The sequence below is a fragment of the Palaemon carinicauda genome, chromosome 4 (assembly GCF_036898095.1).
Source record: "Palaemon carinicauda isolate YSFRI2023 chromosome 4, ASM3689809v2, whole genome shotgun sequence".
NCBI lineage: Eukaryota > Metazoa > Arthropoda > Malacostraca > Decapoda > Palaemonidae > Palaemon > Palaemon carinicauda.
In genome coordinates, this window is record NC_090728.1 from 171606127 (window position 1) to 171624103 (window position 17977).

Here is a 17977-nt window from a genome sequence, read left to right on the forward strand (position 1 = left end):
CTTGGGTGGTCTGGGGGAACTTTCGGGCTGCTGAGGCGTCGCATTCATTACGGGGCGGGACGTCGTTGCTTGACTACTACTATGACTAGGGATTGATTGCGGTAGTCTACCCGCATCGCAAATTGCAGTGTGGTGCTTAGCATTACAGTTTCTACAGGAATTTGAGACGGGACATTTGTCACTACGGTGACCTGATTTTGTACAATTAAAACAAAGACTCCTTTTCAGCAAAATGCGACGTCTGGCAGCTACATCAGTCACTTGGCGACATCCGTGAGGCGGGTGCCGTTCGCTACAAAATGGGCAGGAATTATTGTGGATTAGATGGGTTTTCGGTCTTACACTACTGTCTGGTCTTTTGTCACTCTCAAGACTGTCACCTCTCTGCAACGCATCGTCTTCTAGCATTCTCACAATAAAGTCTATTGCCTCAAAAAACTCGTCCAACGTATAGTCACATTTTCTCAAATGCTCGACCACTTTGCGGTAGAGCTTTCCCTCAGATAATTTTTGATTAATGAGGCTCATGACCATGCCCTGGCCTATGTCATTGGTACTCAGTCTTTTGATTTGTTCGATTATGATGGTCAACTCAAAACGGAACCTTTTGAGTTCTACTGGGTTTAGTGACGGCACAAAGATGTTGGCTAATTTGCGGTGCAGAATCACGAGTGTCTGGTGCACGTTGCCATATTGCTTATCTAAAAGGTCTAATGCTACACTATAGTTCGCGGCGGTTACACTTAGAGATTTTATGATTCTAAGTGGCTCTTTGCCCAACGTCCCCAATAAATAAGTAAATTTAGACACTTCGTCTAAATCCGCTCTTCGATCCACGTGGATTGTGAAGAGCTCACGCTACGATGCGTACTCTTGCACTTCCCCTTCAAACGTGGGGAGAGGCAGCGGCTTCAACCTGGGGAGGGCAACATTCCCCGTTGAAGGGGTTTTCATTTTGTCTATCCTATTATACAGTAGAGTAGAAGCGTGTGTAGCTTCACCCAACGTGTGCCTAATTCGGGCTTCAATACTAGATTCTAGTTTCACACACACTGGCTTTTGTATAGCTCTCTTAGCTGTCGGACCTCTACCTGCAACTCCGTTGCCAAATTCTGGTAAACGGACTCAGAATAGGTCTGTAAAAGCGCTCTTTACGTTTCGCTAAGTAAGTCGTTTATTAGGCCCATCGACGCCTCGATGTGCACGATCGTGGCCACCGCCATCTTAATTAACTTTACTTTACGTTTGGAGGGGGGTGGGTTGGCAAAGCAAGGAAAGAAAAGTAATTTTACGTTAGGAAGGGACTCAATAAACTGACCCACGTGGTCGATCGCACATCGGGACGTTGAGGACCTTAATTGTTCGTCTCTCTCTCTCTCTCTCTCTCTCTCTCTCTCTCTCTCTCTCTCTCTCTCAAAGGCTCATATTTTAAATTAGTCCTGTCCGACTCTGGGAAGCGCTTGCGATCCGGTTCAAAGGACCAAATGTTGTGATTTTCACCAGTTTACTAAGTCTGCCCGATGTACTGGGAGTTAACTAAAATATGGCGATAAAATTTACAATTTTACTATAAAAATAAACTCTGATACAAGACAACAACATCCTTAAGCATTCACAAAACTTAATGAAAAACAAGGCTGACTCTTGGTAATGTAACACGTGCTCTTCAAGCACAAAGTCCACACCGGACTCATTAACAAACTGAAAATAGTGCCAATTCGAATTCAATACACAACGAATCACACACCAAATATCCCTATTCTTATTTAACTAAGGATTCAGATCCCCAATCACAAGGATCTCTACATTAAACTGCGATATAAAAACTACATGTCTTGCACACAAACTTATACTACAACCAACCTGGTACACGTGGTAGAGAGAATAGAACAATTTAATAAATGACTTATCTTTAGGGGGGACGATGAAGCAAAGAGGTCGAGAGAGAGTCGGCAGCTTCGAAGAAACCTTCGTTTTCCCGCCTTAACTAAAGTTTCCTTAGCAAAGTGGAGGGAAATCTTAGCTTATTTATTTGCAAGGGGTTTGAGAATGCCTTTTCATTTACTACAAGATCGAAAAACAGTTAAGGCTTTTCTTTAAACACAAGGGAAGGCTTAAGGCTTCGGCTGAGGGCCAGAATTTGACCATATCCAATGACTTGGAAAGTCATTGACACTAAACACATACATAAGACATTTTTGTCATGTTGCCTCGATTTTACGTTAGATTCATTATTGATATATCATAAAGAGACAATTTCCACAACACTCGCTCCTTCCCCACCAGGTGGTTAAGATTTAAGTTCCAATACAGTCGTGTATTAAACCTCAAGTCTTTCGCCCGCGAGATCCCCCAGCCTTGCCCTCATTTGACGAAACGTTCATGAAGTCAAATGGCGGGACTTTCGAATGGCCAGTTCGAAAATTCCCGACAGTATACATGGTTTTCTATAAAGCTCTTTTTACTGTATATGGATAACCATTATATTTAGCCTTCTTTACTTTAGACGTTTAAGGCCTGAGACTTTGGTATTATTCTGGGTTCATATTTAAGAGATAATAACCGTTAGATATATATAAATATATATATTAAGCTGAAATATTAATAACTCAAAAACTGTGGAATTTCTAGTACATAACTTCTTCATTACAAATGTAGTGAATATGATTTCCATTATATCGCTTGCTTGTAGGTTATAGCAATATATTAAATACATAAGTAATGAAAGTTCTATAAAGTAACTTAATTTCCACAGTTTAAGTAAGTATCTTGTATCTTTATCAGTTACTTTTTATATTTTCAACCATAACTTTGTCTCCTACTTTCAGTGTCGGGATATTCCTTTAGTTTTGTCATTGATATCCATAGGAACTTAAATTTTCCTTCTAGTTTCGGTTTTTTTCAGTGAAACTTATAATACCTCTCAAGATAGATGTGACTATGATTTGAAATAAACAAACATTGTGTATTTGTATTATTTGTTTTTATTAGTATCAGCACATATGTTGTTCTAACAAAAAACAACGCCACGTAAACACTTTCAAGATAATTAAAACCAAGTAGGCCTATTAAAAGTATGTATAGTTTATGGAAAAGGCCATCGACAGGCAGTTACTTATAACTAAAACCATTTTCACTGTAGTAGATATTACAAGAAAGTAATTATTAAAAAGAAATTATATCATGGTGCCATGTATCTATTTATTCATCCATATTGAACAACTTTGAATTATTAACAGACGAAAAAAGTAGAAAATTAATATGGTTTAAGACTAAACAATTGCAAGATATTGTGAAATTGTAATTGAACATTGCATACGTCCAATAAATATATTACTCTCATGGTGCAGACACAGAATAGATAGTCTTTAACAGGGAGAAATAATGGTCCACTATTATAACTCTTGCTCAAGAGTATTTATGGTTAAAAAAAAATTTCCACATAGTATTATCATGTTTATCAAATTTAGACTTAGGGAATGAAATTGAAATATCTTTAAAATATCTAGGGATAAGATTGTGAGCATATAAAATTGTGTATACAAGAATCTTAGTCTAAGTTGCCGTTAAGTTTTTTTTATCTTATTAAAAGGTTGCATAGTTTTCATTGAAAGAACTTATTGGAGATCAAAGGAACAAAACAATTTCTAGTATTTGATTTTCCTTTCCATTATCTATTAAAGGGGTGGTTTTAGTTTCTGGTGTTTTGGCAAATTCTGTCTTATATCATATTGCTAAAAAATAACTTAAAAGACACGGGACGACGAAAGAACGAATTATGTTGCTGCATACACAAGGAAGACTTATTTTAAAAACACAGGCATTCCATTTTATTAAACAGACAAAATTGAGGCTTTTTGTAGATCAACTCAATGCAGTAAATAATGCAATTACGTAAACAAGGATGATGATAATAAAATTATAACGCATTTTGTGTTACTCGTAAAGTTTGTGAGATTTACTGTATGTAGATCAAGTGGAAAAGTGCTTTTCAAGATATATCCCATAAAGTTGTTGATATCTTCGAGTGTTTTTATTCTCTACTATCGTATTTTGTAGACCAGTTTCTTTCTATGGCACTGATTGTGTTAGTAAATTCAATAGGATTTTCCCCATTTTTGCCTTGATTTACTGCTTCTAATCTTTATTAATGTTGATACTTTGAAGTTTTTTTATTTCACAAGGGACATAATGGTTACCTTGATCATCAAAATGTTACCAGAAATTCTTCCTTATTCTGAAGTGGTTAATTTTAGTTAAACCCTAATTAAGGTTGTTTTGAACGTGCATTTTTTCCCTTTAGGGAATTATATATGTGTATATATATACATATATATATGTATGTATATATATATATATATATATATATATATATATATATATATATATATATATATATATATATATATATATATATATATATATATATACATATATATACATATATATATATATATATATATATATATATATATATATATATATATATATATATTATGTATATATATATATATATATATATATATATATATATATATATATATATATACAGTATATATATATATATATATATATATATATATATATATATATATATATATATATATATACAGTATATATTATATATATATATATATATATATATACATATATATATATATATATATATATATATATATATATATATATATATATATACATATATATATATATATATATATATATATATATATATATATATATATATATATATATATATATATATACATATATATATATATATATATATATACATATATATATATATATATATATATATATATATATATATATATATATATATATATATATATATACATATATATATACAGTCAGCCCACCCTATTTGGGAGTTTGTTCTTTTCAATTACAATTATTTGCGACACAGTGAGCCACGTAACCTATTAAATAAAAAACTGCATATTCGCAGTTTCGCGAAAATTACTCTCTTGGCCAAACGATTTCAAACCGACCTCTCTCCTTTGCACCCAGCATCCATTCTGCAATTTTCCTCTCCCCCACATCTCAACACCCCATCTCTCGCTCTCTCGGCCTTAGTCTTGAATCCTCTATCCTCACGTGTCCATCTTCTACTTCGTTCCTTCCTGTGCAGAATCACATTTTGATGTGAAAAATCTGCACATATCTAGTGTGCTTATAGTGATTTTAGTATAAAATGTAATATGTACAGCACATTACGCTACCCTATGCGCCAAACATTCGACAGGTCAAAGAGTTGCATCATGCTCCAAACGTATTGTGTAGACTTTCTAATACTTTTTCTTTTTCTTTTTATTTTGTTATTGTATTTATTGCGTAATACTCTAGTATTATTGTTACATTAAGTACTGTGCAGTACTGTACATGAAATACAGTATTTTACAATAGCAATGTAGATATAAATCATGAGTACAGTGAATATCAACTTTACGAGTTAACCTGCCGAAAACTTCAAACACTTATGAGTGTTACCTTAGTTGTACTGTAGTGATAGTACTGTACATACATTACAAAAATATATGCTTCACTATTTGCAACTATTATATTAGATAAGAACAACACTGTTTTGTTGTTATTGTACGTTATTTACCTTTAAGTGTGTCAATGATTAGTGTTACGTGTACCGGAGTCTTACATACATGAGTGTACATGCACTTTATATTTACTGAAATGGGTTCATGCTATAATGCAATATTTATACTATGATATAAACCAATCAAAAACAATATCAGACAGTACTTGTATATGTGTATGCGTATTTGTGTTATCGAGTACGCTATCATTTTGTTATGGTTTGTATATCAATTTCTTGTGCTGTTGCCATCAGGTAAAAAAATTCTTTTGGACTTTGTGTATCTCAAACTTTACATGGATATTTTGAGAAAATTTCTAATTATTTGTATATGATTAGCGTGAAAATTGGCGATTGTTGAATTTCAAATAATCATCAATGCTCGTGTGGATTGAAGGAAATCTTTCATTATCTCTGTGGTCATCATAATCCAATTTTCGTTGACCAGAATAATCAGCACCCATAAACCTAATCACTCATTTAATCAATAAAAAAACCCTAGAATAACAAACTACTTCGGTTTCCTTTCTTGTTTGTTTCAAATGTAAATTAGAAATCAATTCAGAATTTATTCTAATTTTATTCTTTCCATACTATTATGATGATACACTAATTTTCTTCTCAATACTTCATCATTGTTTTGAGTACAAGCAAAATACTCTCTTTTATCCATAGCTGGGAAAGATCACAGCAGACTACTTGTGTCCTGTGTAGGCATCACCCAGTCTTAGCCTTATTTCTTACTTATTTTTTGGGGTCAACATGATACACACGTTATTTCTTTTTCTTTTTTGAGGGTTAAAAAAAATCAATGTTATACTTAGCCTACTTTACTAATGATATAACAATAAATTAATAACAAATAAATATAATGATGCGAGTACCAGCTCGCTGTGGGCTACAGAGCAAATGTGGGGCAAGAGACAATGTATCGATATTTCACTGTATCGTCAAGTTTCTTCTTTGATGGCAGACCGATGCGTCAGAATCCTTTGTACCTCATCTTTGTGGCCTCTTCAAGTCAACCTCTGCTCGGGAGATTCCTTCCAAAGTCCTATAAAGGCCAAAATGGTATAAAAGGATTCATAAGGAATCTCACGAAGGCTTTCATATTTTTCTTCTTACGTTCAACACTTTTTAATTCTTTCTTTTTCTTCTTCCCTTTCTTCTTCCCTTTCTTCTTCCTTTTTTATTCTTAATCAGGGGATGAATTTAAGAGAGCTTGCTGAGATAGAGAGTACGGCGGTGGTCAGTTTCGTGGTCAGAGGTCAAGCGTTTGAGGTCGGCTGCCTTTTAGGTCCAAGATAAACTTGTCAGAAGATCTTCAGAAGTGCACATTCTGAAGAGGATCTGTCAGGTACTTTTATTTTCTTACATTTTGTAATTTTCTGACTTTTTATTGTTTTTCTATACTTTTTTATGGGAACAATTGATGAGGATTGATTTAGTGTAACCTCACATAGAGCCTAAAGGCCGGAAACAAATAACATTTAATGTGAGATCAACTATGAAAAAAACAAGAACCAAAATAAACCCTGAGAGAAAACGAAAACTGAATTTCCAGCAATTCCACTTTTTAGAATTTAAGTCATAGAAATCCATTCATTTCTAACGAATCAACTGCGTTCTCTTTTTACTCCTCTGCATTGCTCTTAGCTTCACCAGTAGATAGAATCTTTCGGCTGGCGACCATCAGCTTATGGCTAGCGATTGGGGAGATCCTGTTGAGGGAGTTCTCCATGAAGTTGTTGTCCTTCTTGCCATCCTTATCTGTCTTGTGAAGGGTTCCATCGACCTGTTTATGAAGAATGGAAGAATTTAGAAACTAGTTACTAGGCCAATATATTAAAGTACTATCATACACTTAATACGAAATTTATGCAATGAAAATATATTTGTCCTAAGCTACCCGTAACAAGTGGGATGTGAGTAATTTGAAAATTATAAATGGATTCATAAGGGTCTCATGAAGAGATTAAAGTGAGCTCTCTACATACTTGGACAATAGCTGGACGAGCGACGTAGAATTTGGAGACCTTAACTTTTCCATTCTCGGCCACTTGGATGTACAGTTTACCAGTGAGTTCGGGTGAAATGGCCCTTGCTTCTTTGGTGGTGGCACTCATTCCCTTACCGAACTGAGGGCAAACATAGTGAAGAGCGATAAGTTAACATTTGCAGGATATTGCTAAATGAATGAACCAATAGCTACAACTTATTAATGAGTAGCAAAAATTAACGTGGTGATAAAATGCTTTTCTTAAAATACAGGTTATAAATCAATATTCACAAGAAAAAGAGAGAAAAGTATCTAGTAACCATTTGCTAGTAAGGACATCTCAGGTTAGGGTGGTTGTTAGTACAGAGGGATTATTTTTGTCTTTTGCAGCACATTACTAAAATCATGAAATTATACAAACAGGACAGAAATGAAGAGAATGATCGAGTCTCCAAACCTGTTTTGGTTTTATACATTGGTTAGAGTTAAGTCGTTAAGGATAAGGATAAGTAACGTTAATAAGATGCTTCTTCATGGAAGTTTACTTTTATTTTTATTGCTGAAGCATCTGTTTCAGCCTATGGTATGTGAGTCAATTTATGCCTTATAGAGTTCAATCGTTTAATTTACTTGTTCATTAAATCCATTTAAGCCGTTATTGTTGAACAGTTTGTTTTATTGCTTGTGATGGAATGGAATCCTTTACTTTTTTCATGAATCTTTATTCAGTTTGTCTCCCTTTATTAGTTAGTTTAAGTTAAATTATTCAATTCCTTGTGATAAATGAATAATATTTAATGTAGAGCTCCTTTGATTTATTAGTATATTCATATATGGATGATCATTTAAGATAATAACTAAAGTTTCAGTTTACCATGAGACTGGACGTGTCAGTTTAAACTACTGATAATTCATTTCGAAATTAGCTTTGTTTATTAAAAAAAAAAAAAAAAAACAATTTAGTGAACTTGTTAGAGTATAGATTAGTTTAAACTTTTGATTCGTGACCATTTTATGCTGTGGTTAGTGAAGTAAGATAATAGGTGGTAAGTTAAGTTTTTTTAATTTTTGAGGGTTGTATCAATTTTGCTTCTGGTTGATACATTAGCCTGTATGACTGTTGATTTATTTCGTTATGATTGACGGCTTATATATGTTCATCAAATTCAAGTTATTACTTGAGATGGCAAGTGATAAGTCAGTTGGTCTTTCTAAATAACCACTTCATGAAATTATATCAGAAGTCATTATCACTGAGGAACCAATATACTTGTGATTGGTTAGAAAATTAAAGTTTTTCTGTGTATCAACTTAGGTCCTAGCTAATGTTATCGTTACTATACAAAAGATGATGTAGTTAGGTCAAATATAACCACAGGTCACAATTTATCACCATTTTCAGATGTATTGTTAGAAAATAATTGTTACAACCCCATGTCAAAAGTAAAAGGATCCTTTAAGCTTAATCCCGTCACAAAATTAGTGGATAAAAACCAGATTTTAATCTAGCTCAATTAATACAGTAGTTGAAAGTACAGTAGTTGGATAAACTCTTCAAGAGTTATTGGAAAAAAATTCTGTCTTCATTATATGAGTAGCTAGCAATCCTTCTCTTATCTTACTGCTCGTTCAGTCATACTGTTTTGAAATTAATACCTGGTGTTTGGAGTATATGAACAAACAATCCCCCATTTTATTTCTTTCATTTAGAGGAATACGCTAACAATGAAAATTATTAGGGTATACTAAAATAATAGACCACTTTTCATTGAGTATCTAAGATATTGGTGGAATGGTAAGGACTTCCTATCACGATATTTTCCATTTTCAAAATCTTAATATGCCCACGACCGGAAAACCTGTCCACTTACTTTTCTGTTCAATGAAAGTTCAACTGGTCCAAGAGTGATCGCTGTTCTCAGTTCCTTCTTTCCATTCCTGTTGACAACCACAACATCGCCAGACCTCCGAATGGAAGAAAGTCCCTTAACGGTTGCTCGGGAAGTGCGTGCCTGGCCCTGTAATGAGACACGGTATTGTAAGACTGACCTTTAAATTCCAAGTTTCTTTTTTTCTACAACAATCATAATAGAAAATAGTTTAAGTAAACTCAGAGAACTGATTTTAAGGTATAGAGTGAAATAAAATTGATACATACTTTCACATCTAAAATATTTTTGCACATTGCTTAGAGCTTCAACACCATATTGTAAAATGATTGTGAGGATTTTGTGGGAGTAATATTGACCATTATTGAATTATATTAAGCACATTTGAAATTAATATTCTTTACAGAATATTAGCGTTACCATATTCAATGCAGCGAAAAATGGCTGATACGAGAGGCCACAGGGTCTCAAATGGATTCCTTAACTGTTGCCACATCTCCACAGAACACCGGATGGCCTATTTTTCAACCCCGTTCCACCTCCTTAACTTTCATCTCTGTCTGTCTTTTTTTCTCTCTTTCTATATAAATTTGTGTATTTCCAAAATTGTAACACAATTTTGTTCCATACCACCACTGAAGCAAATTGAAGGAAGTTTTCTTTGTAAAGGTTTCCCCTTACCCTAACCATGGAATATGAATGGGTCCCTCCCATGCACATGTGCCAGAGGTTACATATTCGCAATGAATGAGAACAAATCTGTAAGGGGGTTAATTTCTATGACATAGGAAGAGAAGACCTAATAGAGATAACGAAGTGTTAACTCAGAGAAGCAGTGTACTTTGGTTAAAGGAAGGGTAAGAAAAATAGGTAATGAATTAAAGAAATTGGTTTCCCGCCAAGTGAGTGTGGTGTGTGACTGTCTGTGGGGAGGAGGGGATGGGGTTGGTGTTCTCTGGGCAGGGAACCCCAAGGACAGTGAGCAACAGTAGGTTTATAGATTGAGCTGTGAAGAATGCAAAGCCTAGGCTGATGGGAAGGGATAAAGTATGCAAGAAAAAGAAACAGAGTCTATGATAAAATGGAAAAGTGAACAACGTGGATGGTCGGTTAGAGTTACGTGAATGGTGATGGGGGGTGGGTGAGGGAGGTGAATGATGAGGAGGGGTAGAAGAAAGGCACAATTTGGGCATCATCATGAATAACAGGTGTAATAATGAATGAAAGCTAAATGTGATAATGTTATTAACAAAAACAGTCCTATGAATATATAAACAATTGAGTGTCAGAAGGGATAACCAGAGAGAATTGTTGATAAATTGGAGGAGACAGACGGTGAGGGGGGAGTGGTTGGAGAGCAGACAACTTATCTATAGAGAGGTGGCATCAGTGCTCTCCTTTCTCAGTCATTTATTACTGTGTTGAGTATAGATAACATAACTTCTGATTGAATGCCTTACCCCCTTTGTTGATCTCTTGGTTTTCTTTCCACTCTTCTTTCCACCCTTCTTTCCACCCTTCTTTCCACCTTTCTTTCCTCCTTTCTTTGTACTTTTCTTTCCACCTTTCTTTCCTCCCTTCTTTTTGCCTCCCTTCTTCTTGCCTCCTTTCTTGGCAGCGCCCTTCCTACCACTTTTGGCTGGTTTGCCACGACGGGAAACATCTTCGGTATCAGAAGCAGCATCTTCAGCTTCGCGGGCGACTCGGACAAGAGATTCCTGCAAAGGATATATAATTTAGACCTATTGTGTCTTTGATCTTTATATCAAACAATGCTTTATTTGAATCCATACAAATCTATTCATAGAGGCAACTTATTCAGATTATTTTCATTTTGCTTAAAAAACCATATTTTTGACTGCTAAGGCTACTAACCTCTTCAACTTCGTCATCCTCTTCATCAAGATCAGTTTCTTCTTCTTCTTCTTCGTCAATCTCAAATACTTCGATTTCATCAACTTCCCTCTTGGCAACCTGGTGACTTTCTTCCTCCAGTGGGGTTACCTCCTCCAGTACTTCGGGCTCACTTTCTGATAGAGCGACCTCGTCTAAATCGAGGTCTTTTGGATGCCTTCCCTTCTTGGTTCCCTTGCCAGGTTTCTTTCCGTCCTTTTTGGCCTTTTTGGGTTTCTTCCTGCAAGCCAACACAGATATTAGAAATAAAGATCTAGTTTTTACAACGCAGATCAAAGAAAAGTTAAAGAAACCATTTACTCCTCCTATTTCATTATTCAGAAATGACATGTTAATTTTCTCACTTTTTATCATTCTTTGACTTCGAGGTCTTGCCCTTTTTAGCCTTTTTGGCCAGTCCAACGGAAAGAGGATCGAACTGGCTGCGGGCATAAGAGTTGAGTCTTCGAAGGAAGGCGTCAATGAAATTATTATAACGCGCTTGTTCTTTAGCGTCAATGGTGACAGCCTTTTCCTGCGCAACGTCTTCACCGCGAGCACCTATAATATAAAAATGGTTCTTGTAATATATCTTTGCAGTGCCAAGCCTGGAGTAAATCTACCATAGTTAGTAAGAATAACAGCAGAGACAAAAACAAAGATCCTTCACAAAAACGGTAAGAAATATGAAGTAGATTTCAAGAACACTTAAGATTTAAAGTATTTGAATGACAGGTAATTGGAGGGCAGCACTTGAGAGGAGAGGATTGAGAATAAGCAGTTCAAAGGCTGAATATATGTGTGGCAGTACAGTTGTTCAAGATTTGTGGTCCATAGTAGAGGCCAGTGGAAGCATGGATGAAGGGGTGAAACATCAGATCCAGACAGGATGAGAAAACGAAATCTGCATCTAGGGTTCTCTGTGATAAGAATGTTCCTCTGAAATTAAATTGAAATGTTTATAGGACAGCTATAAGACCAGAGATGTTAGATGGAACAGAAACAGCAAGTATGAGGATAACAGAGGAGAAAATGAATATAGTAGAAATGAGAATACTGATATGGATATCTGGAGTAATAAGAGAGGATAAGATTCAAAATGAGCATATAAGAGGATCAACAAAGGTTGTTGAAGTATCAAAGAAAACAGAGGAGGAAAGCCTTAGATGGTTTAGACACTTGTTACGAAGAGATGAACATCATGTTGGAAGACATACGATGGAGTTTTTGGTAAAAGAAAGAAATGAAGACCAAGAAAGAGATAGCAGGATTGTGTAAGGAATGATTTGCTCTGGAAAAGTATTGACGAAAACGAAGCACAGAACAGAAATCGATGGAGATTACTTATTAATAACGGCGACCCCATATAGAAACAGGATTAATAGAGTACACTATTAATCCTTATAGAAATGTGTTAAAGATGGTAAGAAGAAGACGAAAGACACCACAAAGTAGACGATGCCATCGTGTATTTAATCGTACATTGAGAAGAAAAACAACTTTATCATCGAATTCAAAGATTTCAGTTCAAAATAAGTTTTAAAAAAAGGCCTAGAATGATACTTACGTGCTTGGCGTTTATTTTCCTTCTCAACTGCAGCTTCTGCGTCTACAGAAGAGAATATACAGTAGTTATTTTTAGACAGTGCCCTTCTCTGTTTATCTCACACTCTCCCATACAGAAAGAAACATAAACGCAAAGAAACAGCTCTTTTATGCCTGACTCTTCTTTCAAACAAACGTATCATTTATGGTCCTAAGTACACTAGCAGCAGTCTTATCATATGCAACAATCAGGCAGATATTTGACTCTTCTCAATAACTAGATATGAAAGCATCCAAACTGTCTGTAAACAGCCGTTGTAATTGAGAACTAGATCTGACAAGGAAATATTCATGGCTATTTTATGTTACTTGACTCAAAGCGATTGACTTGTTCTTAATAAGTTGCTATACTTCCAATTTTTTTCATCGTGAAGTGAAACAATTGAGAAATTAATTTATTTTTCTGAAAAGACAGAAAATAAACAATAATACATAGTTACGTACAATCTTCTTCGTCGAAAAGGCTTGCTAGGGCTCTGGCCATCTGTACTCTACTTGGCTCCAGTTCATCATCTTCGATGGCAGGTTCTTCATGTGCGGGGACAGTATCTTGGGCACTAATCTGGACGGCTAGAACAGCCAGTCCCGCCACCACGGCGAGCAGAAGGTAACGCATCTGAGAAAGAGATATTGACATGAACTTTATTCATATATTTAATGTATAAATATGCATATCAGTCAGACCGTCAATATTTAGGCTATACATATACAATATAGTAACCGATTATACTTCTCTATATTTAGGGGGTATTGACTTAAGTTTCTCAAGTGTTTTGAATTATTAGTGAAATAATTTAGTTTTTCTATTCATTTTGGGATTGGTCTTTTATAATAGAATGTGTGATCATTACATATATATATATATAAATATATATATATATATATATATATATATATATATATATATATATATATATATATATATATATATATATGTATGTATATATGTATGTATGTATGTATGTATGTATAAATATATATGTATATATATGGTATATACAAAAATACATATGTAAGATTATATAAAAAAAAATATACTGTCAATTACTTATTCAATATAAATTGACATTAGAGCATCGCTTCTTTTTTTTCTCGAATTATGTAAATTAGTTTATTTCACCCTCTCACCGTGCTTGCGCTGACTTGTAATTCTTTACGCAATCAATTTTAATAAAGCAAGTGCTTACAAACAAACCACCATGTATGGAATTTAAAGTCTATGAAATAAATTTGGATTCTGTCAAAAGTTAAGCACTAATGAAAGCCATTCAAAGACCAGGAATAGATGAATCATATGTTAGAACACTTGACAAATGTATTTTTTTAATTGTTTGCTCTCTAGCGTTTTTATTAGTACATGTCTGTAGGCTTGTATGAACTTACTTTTATGAATGTATTCATAGAAAATAAGACACATTTTTACTTGGGCATATATACAAGTGTATTTTGTATATTAATATATAATCTGTGAGATCATAATTAATATCTGTGTTTGCCATCATTCGCCTAATCAAAGTTTATTTTTCATAATTACCGAAATGAAATATACAAATATGAAGAAAGAGTTCTAAAAGCAAAGCTTGTTTTTCTTTCTGGCTTCTCATTGACAGTCATCCTTCGTCCAGTCGAGTTCATTCACCTCGCCAATGGATTCAGCAAGCCTTTGAATAACCACTAGGATTTTTCTAAATGGTATAAAATGGAGAATCCTAACTGAAGCTTTTACACATTTTTGAAAAACTGGATGTCCAAATTAGGGACAATTCAGGGCTAAATTATTGTTGACTTTTAGCTACAGCTTTTGTTATGTATATATATATATATATATATATATATATATATATATATATATATATATATATATATATATATATATATACACACACACATGTGTGTGTATTTGAGTGTGTCTTACTTATAACTGTAATCGAACAGTTTAACATGTTCGAATTATATTGAATTATCTATATTCCCTTTGTTTCTTTTATGGCTTTTTTGAGAATATATATATATATATATATATATATATATATATATATATATATATATATATATATATATGTATATATATATATATATAGATATATCTATATATATATATATATATATATATAGATATAGATATAGATATAGATATATATATATATATATATATATATATATATATATATATATATATATATATATATATATATATATATATATATATATAAAGCATGTTTGTATGTGTTTGCATTTCGAAATACAGAATCTATTATCGAATTACTGTGGAACCAGTAATTTGAAAATACCGCGGTTTCTCTTCAATAGAATCTGCACCTTCAGAGATCTTTCATTAGACTTTATACAAACTATGTACCAAGTTCGTTCATAACAGTATTTACGATATTCTATGACATTCGATTTTATACATTTGAGATTGATCACTGCAAAATTTAGATTTTTTTTACAAGTCTCGACTCGGTATTATTAATCTTTAAATAAGACGATTTATAACTTGAACTCTAAGTGGATGTTTGGATATATTTATAGAAATATACACAAACAAACAAACTAACAGACACACATTATATATATATATATATATATATATATATATATATATATATATATATATATATATATATATTTATATATATGTATATATATATATACATCAATATATACTGTATGTGTGTGAGAGAGCGTATATATTGAATTTAACAATCGATTGCACAAGATTCTTTTTGTAATGTATCTATCGATAGTATTACAAAAAAAGCAATATAAGTAAAAATGAGATTATCTTGATAAAAATTGCTGACCGTTCGCTGTAAACCATAGGATTTTTGTACAATAGTTTCACTGTAAAATATATATATATCTTTTTATCGGGGGAGCGAATCAAGTGTCTCGATTTGTCATCGGAATAACTTACTTTTCCGATAAAGTAACAAGGATTTCATAATCAAAAGAGTAGTGAAATATTGTAAATTGACGCAACTGAATTACTTTTTCAACGTAAATATATTGGACACAGATGATGACGATGAAAACTCTCGTCACATCGGACGTCCAGCACCGCTAAATGTTTCTTTCCCGACTTGATAATACGTCAAGTTCCGGACAGTATCCCTCACCAGCAGCGGCTAGCAGAGCCGGCAACCCACAGACAATATTATCTATAGTCACTTTACGCACCTCTTTACACTCCAAAGATCTCCAAGCAACTGAAGATTTCCATCGATGGCGGTCCGTAATATAGGAATCCTACGGAAAGAGGCCAACTTAGAATTCACATAAGAGAAACTTTTCTCGATGTAGAAACCTGCTCATATTGAGGTCAAACCCCCAGACGGAACTGATAAGTTACTTCCCCATCGAGGATGGGCGCTTGGGGAGGCACACGTACAGGTACATGGAGAACATTTGGGGGCTGGCAATGGGGAAGGCCGTAATGGAGACGACCGGTACATGATCCCCATGCCAATTACATTGGATCATATTATCAACAATATCCTCAAAACTTCAGTATCTAGATCGCAAAATGCCAGTTTTCTTTTATTTTTGTATTTTTTTGGTTAGATTTTTGGCCCATCGATGTGAAAATTATTACGTCTTCAGGAATGGAATTTCAATGTAGGTCAGTAGGCGGAAAGGCGTTGTTAGTGCTTGCGTTTATTTGTTACCACGGTAGCAATGGCTGAGTTGAATGCGGTCGCTGGTCGTGTTCGTTCGTTCGATCGTTCGTTATTCAGTTGACGTTGAAAGAGTTGATAGCCCCGCCCCCTGAATCTGCACTCGAGGTTTCTTCCTGGAGTCAGTGCTGGATATCATCTGGAAAGGGAAGGGAGTGAGGTTAGCTCTCTCTCTCTCTCTCTCTCTCTCTCTCTCTCTCTCTCTCTCTCTCTCTCTCTCTCTCTCTCTCTCTCTCTCTCTCTCTCTCTCTCTCTCTCTCTCTCTCTCTCTCTCTCTGAGTTTTCTGTAGTAGGAAATAGCATGTGCTCAAGATTTACTGATGTGATATTTGATGAAAAAAAAAAAAGGAGTGCAGTACGTTGAAATGGATAAAACCTGCCCTATGCATTTAACCCAGAGGTGTAGAATCACTGAAGTACGTTTATTGTAGGTAATAGTAATAAAATTCCTGAGAATAAGAATATGTTTTCATAATCCACTAATCCTGCAATTTCAACAGTAAAAGTAATTTTAGAAATTGTGTTTCATTTTGGCTCTACATTCCTCTATTAGTGAGCATCCGAAAATAAACCCGCTTTATCTAGAAGAAATTTATGTCATATGCATGTTCTGTTTTCATTATTTTTTTTTCTTTAAAGAAAACGACTCCTTTGCAACATAGTGTAGCTTAAAAAAGGCATAATAAGATTAAGAAGGTCGTTTCGACGCTTCTAAATAACTGTAATTATAACAATAAGGAGTATAGGATCTTGTCTCATCTGAAGTGGCGGATATGTTCGTGGTACCGTTTGAAGCAGTGAATGTTGACCCCCTTGTAAATAGTGGATATGGTCGAGTAGTGTTGACTGCTGGGGTGCATATGATCCATTCTTTCAGATAAGGGATATTGTCTTGAGGAAACTGGTGGTTATGTTTTGTGAGGTATGATCCTGAGAGCTGTTCTTTGTGGGATATTGTCATTTGCTCGTGGATATTATCAGTCTTTTATTCCATGTGGGATATTGTGTTGTGGATATTATCTTGGAAGTTTGGGATATTGTCAAATGACATACTACTTTTGGTATATTATCATGTAGTCGTGGATATTGTCAGTTTTTTCTTTATTCCATGTGGGATATTGTGTTGTGGATATTATCTTAGAGGTTTTGGGATATTGTCGTATGACTCACTTCTTGTGGAATATTGTCATGTAGTCGTGGATATTATCAGTTTATTTTATTCCATGTGGGATATTGTGGATATTATCTTGGAAGTTTGTGATATTGTCATATGACTCATTTCTTTTCGGATATTGTCACATAG

The 17977-nt window shown here is 34.1% G+C and overlaps 1 protein-coding gene across 2 annotated transcripts; it reads right to left on the reverse strand.

The window, feature by feature from the left end:
* Positions 1–6419: 6419 nt before the first annotated feature.
* Positions 6420–16332, reverse strand: LOC137640190 (cylicin-2-like). 2 transcript variants are annotated; one of them, XM_068372723.1, is made up of 9 exons: positions 16178–16332; positions 13442–13613; positions 12960–13001; positions 11758–11953; positions 11375–11633; positions 10960–11217; positions 9482–9628; positions 7609–7749; positions 6420–7406 (listed from the first exon to the last, which is right to left on the reverse strand). In XM_068372723.1, the coding sequence occupies exons 2-9, from the start codon at positions 13611–13613 to the stop codon at positions 7245–7247; spliced, it is 1377 nt and encodes a 458-aa protein (XP_068228824.1). In that variant the 5' UTR covers positions 16178–16332; the 3' UTR covers positions 6420–7244. The 2 variants fall into 2 exon arrangements, with proteins under 2 accessions (XP_068228824.1, XP_068228825.1); XM_068372724.1 differs by lacking the exon at positions 16178–16332 and adding an exon at positions 15989–16107.
* Positions 16333–17977: the final 1645 nt, after the last annotated feature.

Bases quoted from the DNA above. Each gene is read 5' to 3' on its own strand.
- LOC137640190 (XM_068372723.1), bottom strand. From the start codon at position 13,613: ATGCGTTACCTTCTGCTCGCCGTGGTGGCGGGACTGGCTGTTCTAGCC. The intron at 11,218-11,374 runs GTTAGTAGCCTT...TATCCTTTGCAG, and splicing joins AGGATGACGAAGTTGAAGAG to GAATCTCTTGTCCGAGTCGC. The intron at 7,750-9,481 runs GTAAGTGGACAG...GTTTGCCCTCAG, and splicing joins AACTTTCATTGAACAGAAAA to TTCGGTAAGGGAATGAGTGC.